The 10,079-nt window shown below is 41.7% G+C and overlaps 1 protein-coding gene across 1 annotated transcript in view; it reads left to right on the forward strand.

The window, feature by feature from the left end:
* The first annotated feature begins 5,579 nt into the window (after positions 1–5,579).
* Positions 5,580–10,079, forward strand: part of LOC145413740 (sodium-dependent nutrient amino acid transporter 1-like) — a 57,186-nt gene continuing 52,686 nt past the window's right edge. Inside the window, exon 1 of the mRNA XM_080283402.1 lies at positions 5,580–5,630. Within this exon, the coding sequence (XP_080139528.1) occupies positions 5,580–5,630 (51 nt within the window). The remainder of the gene's footprint in view (positions 5,631–10,079) is intronic.

A 10,079-nucleotide genomic window follows, 5' to 3' on the forward strand; every position in this document is an offset into this window, starting at 1 on the left:
CATACATACATACATACGATACCTACCTACCTACATACATACATTCATTCATACATGCATACAGTACATACATACATACATACATACATACATGGAAATACACAATACACCCGCGTGGGATGGAAGCTCTGAGAGGTACGGTTTGGTTAGGCGCGCGCGTTCGTGTGTGTGTGTGTGTGTGTGTGTGTGTGTGTGTGTTATCAGTGTGCAGCAGAGAAAAAGTTTTGATAGGATTTTAACGACTTTTGGTGTTGCTAGGGAATTTGCTGTGTGTGTGTGTGTGTGTGTGTGTGTGTGTGTGTGTGTGTGTGTGTGTGTGTGTGTGTGTGTGTGTGTGTGTGTGTGTGTGTGTGTGTGTGTGTGAACAAAACAAGTACCGCTGCTTTGAAATCATTTGAACCAAACTTGATGCACGTATGGAGGGTCAGCCAGGGAACTGACCTATTATTTCTCTAGAGCAAGAGGTCAAAGGTCAGGGTCGTATAGCAAAGGTCAACTTAATTTTTATCCGATTTAGACCAAATTTTGTGGAAACGTTTGGGTGTGAGGCACGAATTAAGGAGGTCGATTTTTGAGGCAAATAGGGCAGGGGCAAATTTCTATAGTTCATACAGTTTTGATGTGATTTGGAGTAAGTTTGGGGGAAGGACAGGCCAGCTAAGGATGAAGGGATATGATTTTGAGTACGATAGCTCACAAGTCAAAGTCAGCACAGTTTTGAGGTTGCATTGTAGGTGGTAGAGGAGGCTTCGTAGTACTTTACTTAATTATTTTCCATATTATACTTCGTTCTCAGTATCGCATTTATAGACTTACAATATCGAAATAGTTTAGATATATAACATACAAGGCAGTAATAATGTTCCCTATGCAGAAACAAACTGGTAATGAACAGATGCAAAGAAGTCTCCTTGACCATTGAGAAAATGATCCTTGATCCGATTTGGACGAAATTGAAGGTTTAAGGGTCATGCAAGAATGAAGGAATTCAATCTGAGAAAATTCGGTCGAAGGCACAGGGCAGATTCAAATAAGTAGACTTAGTGTCCCTTCTTGTGTGTTACTTGCAGCTTTTTAGTGTGAGAGTGTAGTAACTGCCACACAGAAAAATATTAACGTGACGAGCAGAAATAATTCGATTCGGAGATGTTTGAAAGTCTCCCAGCCTGGCAATAAATGAATAAATCAGACCCGTTGTTGTATGCAGGGAGTGACTTATGCAGGAAGTTACCGTTCCCTTCTCTATTTAGCCTAAATTAATCTAACCTAACCAAACCTAAATTAACCGAACCTAACCTTATCCTAGATCAGCTTAACCTAAGTAAACCTAAACTAAACTAACCTTAATTCACGGAATTACTGATTTCACAATCTGCCTGTAACATACATATGTATATTTATATTATCTATATATCGACCTTTACTTACCTATATGTCGATAAACACCCAACTATCTCCCTGGCACATAGTTCATAAAATGTTGTTGGTAAATGGCACAATACTTGAGATAACATGCGGATACTTTCACCATAGCAACTAAAAGGGCACTCGGCGCATGCACACTGAGCGGAACGGTAACTCACAGCATAAGTCACTCTGTGCATACGACACCTTAGCCAGACTTTTCGTAGGGGGGAGGGGGGTCGTTTTCTGCTGAATCTGGACTTGCAGAGCAGCCGGCTAGTCAAAGGTCTGCTGTGCTGCCTGAGAAGCAGCACAAAACTTCTGAACAGTGGAAAGTGACTCTTTTTTTTCACTGATATTAAAAAACAGACCTTTAGGCAGGTGGGGGGGGGGGGAGGTCGTCCGACCCTCTCGACTCCACCCCTCCCCATGGCTACGGGCCTGTAAATACATAAGAGTGTCGGGTCGAAATGGCTCACACACACACCACAAAGCCAGCCAGAAGACAGGGCGTGTGCGCTGGGCAGTCCCCAGGCCCTGTCTTCCCCCTTACTATTTATTAAGTCAGCCCACACCCCATTGACCGGGCCAATGTATGGCCTGGCCTGCACTATAGATGCAGAAAGGTTTTAACGAACGAACGAATGAAATGGCTGACAGTATGGAGTCAACTCGGGAAAGAGAAGTGAAAGTGGGTGTTTGGCCGCGTTCACTAGTCGATCGTTCACTCATTTTCACCTTGCCGTGGCACAAAATTGTCATCTCTCCGTCTTGAATGCTGACTTGTCAAGACAGATTTACACCAGATTATGATGCTAGTTAGGAAGAAGTGCTGTGGAAAAGATGTTCAGTCTTAGCATTGTCATTTTTCTATGTCATTGAGCTACGTGGAATAAGCTGCAAAAGGGCGAATATCTGGGCCAGATTAAGGTGTATGCAGTATAGTCGCTGCTCATTTATGGAAGCAGCTAAAAGGCCAGACAGAAAGGGAGAGTGAGTGTCTGGTCAGGTTAGCCGATCGGTGAGACACGGAAGAGACCAGCTGCGTTCGATCGCCTGTAGTTCTTTCACCTTAACTTGGCCCAGATTTTCGTTCTTTCGTGGCTCATTTCCCATAGCTCAGTGGCGGAGAAAGACGCTGCTACAGTTCTGCACCCTCTGCATTGCACTTCTTCGACACTAGCATCAAACATCGGTATTCAAGATGGACAGACTACAATTTTAGGCCAACTTAAATAAAATGTGTTAAAAACAAGCACACACACACACACACACACACACACACACACACACACACACACACACACACACACACACACACACACACACACACACACACACACACACACCAGTCTTTAGAGTAAATTCCTCTGAGGATTTGTTTAAAGCAGAGAGAACAACAGTACGCGGAAGCTGAGAGAGAGAGAGAGAGAGAGAGAGAGAGAGAGAGAGAGAGAGAGAGATAAGAGGAAAAGTAGAGAATTAAAAAAAATAGACATTACGAAAGAACTACTGTAGATTAAAACACACACACACACACACACACACACACACACACACACACACACACACACACACACACACACACACACACACACACACACACACACACACATTTGATAAATCTTGAAATGAATACTGGTGTTTTTTTTTTTGTTTTTTTTAACTATGTTCATGGGCTGGGGGGAAGATGAAATAAATTTAGGAGGAAATGTTATGTAATATTCTTATAATCATCACTTGTAAGCACTATTAAATTCCATTAAAGATAAATCGTGTGTGTGTGTGTGTGTGTGTGTGTGTGTGTGTGTGTGTGTGTGTGTGTGTGTGTGTGTGTGCTGAAATAGCCTGCCTTATGTACGACGTTAATTACAGTGTCAAAATAATAATTCCGTTCGCTCTGTGTGTGTGTGTGTGTGTGTGTGTGTGTGTGTGTGTGTGTGTGTGTGTGTGTGTGTGTGTGTGTGTGTGTGTGTGTGTCTGTGTGATTGTGTGTTGAAATAGACTACATTACGGTGCTAACCACAGTGTCTTGGTAATCATTCCGTTCGCATATCGATCTGTGCTTCTTTAGCCCGGGTTCAGATCCAGCTCTGGCGGACATTTAACTCCATGTATGTATGTATATTTGTTAGCAAGAATAAAATACAGAAGCCGACAGTTTAGGATTAATATAGTTTCAGTTAGTTAAGTTTCTAATCAGTTAGTTTTCATCCGAGGGAACTGGATCACTACTGTGCGTGAAATTCGATGAGTTCTATAGCCGTATTCAAGTCGGTTGAGGAAGCTCCCTGACACATTTTCCTAAGTGATTTATTTTGTTTATTATCCACCCCGCACTGTCCTCTTTTGTTACAATAATCCTGCCAATATCGCCATACTCTGCATAAATAGCGTTAAAGAGCGTACACAGGGATATTAACCAGCCATATCCAAAAATAAATTGCTTCGTATTGCTTTCACGTAAAAATAATTCATGTGACACCTTCCACTTTTGTCATTCCTCCTCAAACGACGGAGAATATCCTTCCTTCACAGTCTCCTTTTGCCACGTAGAAAAAGGTTTTGAATTTGTACCCATGTATTTGTTGTCAGTAAAATATGTCTATCTGTCTTCCTACCTGTCTGTCTGTCTGTCTATTTATCTACATATTTCTCTATCTCACACCTTCCATATTTCTCTATCGTCAAATGGCAGAGAGTATCCTTCTTTCACATACTCCCCTGTTGTGTATTTCGTATTGCTATCGCGTAAAAAAAAAAAAAAAAAAAAAAAAAAACTTCATGTAAAATCTTTCATTGCCACAACCGCCAGAGAAGTGTCAACGAACATTTGATCAAGGCTGTCCCCCCCCCCTCTCTCTCTCTCTCGAAAAAAACAAGTAAATTCATGACGCAATATCAGCGAGACATGTCTGAGACAAATGTGTTGGCGGAATTTCCACCTCTTATGAAAACGAGAAATCAAAATTCAAGGGAGCGATAAGGGTAGCAGTGTAAATGGAAGTCTTTTATGGTGACGTAATCCAGGTGAGGTGGGGTGCAGCGGTGAGACTGGGAAGGTTAGGTTAGTCGCTCCCAGTCCCTCACCCTCGTCACATCTATCCTTACTTTCATCCACACTACGGCTTTTACGATTGTGACTGATAGTGATTTCTTTAGTCACCCTTTTTGCTCACAGTTCCCTGCCCTCCTAACATGTACCCCTACTACCACTCCTCATCCACACTACAGGAGCTACTTATACTTCAGAGAGGACCCTAATATTTTTACGTGTACAGTTGTTTATTGTGGATGATATTAGGTGATATCTTTAGTCTCAACTTCGCATAGTCTCACACCCTCCAAATTTTTACATCTGATACTTCCCGTTGGCATCAAAAGAGGCCTTAATATTTTTGCACAAACATCTTTATATATTGTGGCTAAGTTGATTTCTTTAGTCTCCCATTTTTGCTCACAGTTCCTCACCCTCCTGACATTTATCCTTGTTATTCCTCATTGATTCTATACATTATAAAAGCATTAGTATTTTCACACAGATTTGATGGTGGTGGGGAAAAAAAAATAAGCGAAATTTACCATAGTTCCCCATATAATTTATTTTTTATTTTTTTGCTCTCACTCCATTTTTCATCCATGCCACACATCTCAAAAAAGCATTAGTATTTTCACATATATAAAGCTTTGATTGTTGTGGCTATGAGGTGATTTTTTTTTCCAAAGTTTCCCATATATTTTTGGGTTCATTTTTTGGTTGCTCATAGTTCAGATTTCTCGCCACATCTTCCCCTGCCCCATTTATCCAGTCCATATATTTTCGCGTGTATAAAATTTCGATTTTTGTGGCGAATTTAAAGTCAGATATCGCCTTAGTAATTCTGTGTTCATTTTTATATATATACTTAGTTACTCACAGTACCTCATTTCCTCCACTTTTTATCCATGACATACTTCTTAAAGGGCATTAGCATTTTGACCTATATAATTTTCATATTTCTGGCTAAAATTTAGTGAAGATTTCCAGACTGATCGAAGTTCTCGGTTCGTTTTTAGTTTTCCTGCCCCTCCCCCTTCCCATTTTCTTTTCTTTTTTGCTTCTTTCTTTCCTCCTTCCATCTCTCCTTCCATCCTGTCTTTGAGTTTGTGAATCCTGCCTCCTCAACGTCGAAATCATGCCCAAAAATTCGTATAACATGAACTCTCGCGGCCAAAGCGCCAATGAGGTAAGTCCAGTTGCATTTATACCATCAGACTTTTTCCTGTCCAGTTGCCGACATAAATACTGATTCAGTTCATAACGATAGATAAACAGACATTGAACACTGAATTTCGAAACCTTGTGTCGCAATATCCGGAGCCGAAGAAAATTTTTTGAATGCTTTGAATGAGTTTGATATTTCCTTGATTTAAAATTGGAGCGGTATTCGTGTGTGTACACACACACACACACACACACACACACACACACACATATATATATATATATATATATATATACTGTATATAGTTTCTGCACCATACTCGAGTGAGATTCCAGTGCATACCTCCTTGAATCTAGTGACTTTTTGTTATTATTATTATATTTTTTATTGTTATTATATCACAGCTTTTAAGATAGGAAAGTCGAAAGTGAAATCAGTGATAATGGAATAGTTGGAACGGACTAGAATTATAGTGAATCGTGAAAAATGCGTAGTTAAGAAGATCGCTGATCAGAAGGCAAATGAAAGCGAACTTAGATGGTACTATTATATAGAGGAAGTGACAATGAATAGGGTGGTGAAAAAGATAGGCTTTATGTGAGTTTGAAGGTGACAGAGACGTGGTGGGCTAAGATGGCGGACGATGGGAAGTGAATTTGTATGAAAGTGAGGTATAGAAGTTTAGGAAGCAGAGGCTGAGTTTGATGAAGAATATAAATGGATGGACGCAGAAGGCTGTTTAAGGAGGTATAAAATACATAGTTTGCTGCCGTGTTGTGTCATGGCAGTCGACGAGATGAGTTGGTATATCCCACAGGCATTTGTGAGGTGCATTGACAACAGTAGGTTACCGGTGCATCACAGCCTTTCTTGTATCACGACACACTCCAACTTTCACATGTGGACTAAATCAAGGACAGATATTGCGTGTATTTGTATATGTAATTATGTATACATAGGTAGATAGATAGAGATCGATAGATAGATAGATAGATAGATAGCTCGAGATGGATAGACAGAGATATAGATATAGATGGGTAGATAGATATATAGATAAATAGATGGATGCAGAGAGAGATCGCATATATCCTACGTAAAGTAATTCAATATTTCTATCCTCGATGAGAAAATTCAAGGACAAACGCTAGTTCCTTCGCAGATGAGTCAGATTAAAGAGATGTATTTGTTTCACGAAAATATAAAAAAGAATAATCAAGAGCTGACTAAGAGGCGACGCATAATTTGAGTTAGCGAGACACTTGTGGCCAAATCTATTGCGCCGAGATGCTTACGGGTTTGCATCTGTACCTGGAAGACCTAAATGAAGTTCGCCTCTCAGGGATTATTGGAGTGACGTGTAGTTGGTCTCAGAGAGTGATATTTTTACAACACTAAATTCAGAGATAGGTCGTTTCAGATAAGCGCTCAGAGAATGCAATACCCGCGCCCCCACCCACTGGTTTAAGGAGAGGACACTTGACCTTCTCTGTGGCCTTGACCTTTGGCTGATCGCTCTCAAGGCTGACTCACTTCGTTCTGGCCTTAACCTTAACCATTCTACCAAGTTTGGTCTAAATCGGATGAAAACTAAGTTGATTTTGTTAGATTAGACCATGAGCTAGACTTGTATCCTTGGCTAACTTTCTGTCCGTCCACCGAGTTTTATTAAAATCGGATGAAAACTTATTATTTTGTTCACACACACACACACACACACACACACACACACACACACACACACACACACACACACACACACACACACACACACACACACACACACACACACACACACGTCAAGTAAAGCATAATACCCGCTCTTGCGCGTGTATGATAGCACATTGGGTGGTGGAGAGGGACGCCTTCACGCGGTGTCACATATAACTAGACGTCCCTCAGTTCCCTCTTTGCTTCTGGGTAGGGGGATGGTAGACTACAGAAGAATAAGCTTAGTCTGCAGTTCACCGGGTTCACGTTCAAATGGACCTGGGGCCACACCTACTACACTCCGTTCACTTCAACTTCAACCCTCCAGAGCCATGGGTTACTGCATGTTGGATCCGGAGGGGAGGGTACTTAGCGCCCCACCTTTCGCTTATTGGCTCGTAGTCGCGAAAGTCCTTAGGGTCCACTTATTATGTAAGATCTGAAAATGACCTAAATCGTAACATCTGGGTGATATTGGGCTCTAAAGGGTTATCTACACGTAAAATTGCCGCGTCTACATTTTGATTACTGAACTGTAGCAAAACATTATCACCAGAGTATAGCGGTAGTCACGAGGTACTGAGGAAAGGATGCACGGCCACAGTATTGTCTCTGTCTGACAGTGAGCAACAGGAAATAGGCTACAAAAGGACTAAAATCTCCACCAAGTTAAAATGAATGAACTATAGAACTAAAAAACCCAAACACACCGACAACACTGTAATATGGCAAGGTGGTTATCTTTCACATCTGTAATTCAGGATCAACACGTCAGCATAGCCTTTCGTTTTTATTTAACGTAGGCTTTTATGATACTGTCAGCTGCAGGAAATCGTCTATGTCTGGATTACTGTAAAATGCTAGACTTATCCTGATCATGAGAGGGTACTGATGGTATAAATACTAGGGTACCTATAACTCCCAGCTGAATAAATCCTCTCTCTCTCTCTCTCTCTCTCTCTCTCTCTCTCTCTCTCTCTCTCTCAGCTATTTTTATTTTATTCTTGCCATCTCCAGACGATTTTACTCAGCTCAGGACAGGATTTTCGAACTGAAGGGGTTAGATACAGCTCTGGGGGAGAAATTCGTCCTATAGTAGCAAGAATGAAAAAAAAAAATCGCCTACTGGAAGGTGTTAGGGAATACAGTTTGGTCTGTAATTAGCTCTTCACTAGAAACTCGCCTGATGGTAACCTATCTTGCGTGTTTAGGGGGCGGCCATTCTGCTGGTGTGGGCGTGGGTGTGGCAATGGAGGTAGGAAATGAATGTGATGCAGGGTAGACATTTATAATATTGACAGCCGTCCCCGCAAAACACGAGAAATCACCTGGGGGAATGGAAGAGTGAGTGGATGGTAAGCGCCAAACCTAATGAGTGGATGGTAAACGCCAAACCTAATGAGTGGATGGTAAACGCCAAACCTAATGAGTGGATGGTAAACGCCAAACCTAATGAGTGGATGGTAAACGCCAAACCTAATGAGTGGATGGTAAACGCCAAACCTAATGAGTGGATGGTAAACGCCAAACCTAATGAGTGGATGGTAAGTGTCCAAACCTCCTGCAAAAAGAAATCTTAATATCGAGAACAAGTCGTAAGGAATTTTTATGGCAAGAAGGATGAGAAAAGGGAGAATGCAGATACAACGGCCCCTTAACATCTCGTCCTTAGCGATTTAATTTTGGGTGCGGCTGGCTAATGTAGTTTTGTCCGTCACGAAGAGTATGGCGATATTAGAATTCTTTAAGTAACACAGTAGAGGAAGGCAAGGTGTAATAAGCAAAATAAATCGCCTAGGAAAGGGTGTTAGGGAGCTTCCTTAACCGACGAAAATAGGGGTCAGTGTCTCTCCATGATCACAGTACAGGCTGGAAAGGGGTAAAAAGCAAAATAAATCGCTTAGGAGAAGGTGTTAGGGAGCTTGCTTAACCGACGAAAATAGGGGTCAGTGTCTCTCCATGATCACAGTACAGGCCGGCAAGGGGTAATAAGCAGAACAAATCGCTTAGGAAAAGGTGTTAGGGAGCTTCCTTAGACGAAAATACGGGCCAGTGTCTGCTCGCAATTTCGTACCGCAGGGAAGACAAGGATAACAGGATGCAGAAATTTACCTTGTCTCTTGTCCTTACTGGGATTAGAAGTGGTGGTTGCGACACATGATTGCTTGTGAGTTGTGTTTGATAATTCTAGGCTCGGTGTGTGTGCTGAATATTTACAAACACTGGTGCATGATTGGGTTGTGGGAGGGAGAGAGAGAGAGAGAGAGAGAGAGAGAGAGAGAGAGAGACAGACAGACAGACAGACAGATAGAGAGTCAGACAGACAGAGACAGACAGACGGAGAGAAAGAGATAAATGATAAAGTTAGATATCTTATATAGACTGAGTGGTTGACTGATAAGAAGATAGATATGTACGTACGGAGAGAGAGAGAGAGAGAGAGAGAGAGAGGGAGAGAGGGAGGGAGAGAGAGTTGTATTATGCTTATCTCCCTGTCACCCACATCTCACCTCCCTCCACCACCCCATAACACCTACATATTTCCTCCTCCCACACCTTCCTTCCTCTTTTCCACTCCCTCTTCTGCTTCCCCTTCGAAGGAGTACAGAAGAAACCAAATAGCTGTAGAAATAATAGTCCTTTCGAGGCTGTTTATTATATTAGTTAAAGACAAGGATAGTCGAGAATAATAAAGTAAACAATCCGCCCTTCTTCTGCTAACCCTCCAGCTGAAACCGGAAAGAAAAATGAGGGGAAAAAATA

This window comes from Coenobita brevimanus, chromosome 12 (genome assembly GCF_032717465.1).
Source record: "Coenobita brevimanus isolate Jiangsu-jjx chromosome 12, ASM3271746v2, whole genome shotgun sequence".
In the NCBI taxonomy this organism is placed as follows: domain Eukaryota; kingdom Metazoa; phylum Arthropoda; class Malacostraca; order Decapoda; family Coenobitidae; genus Coenobita; species Coenobita brevimanus.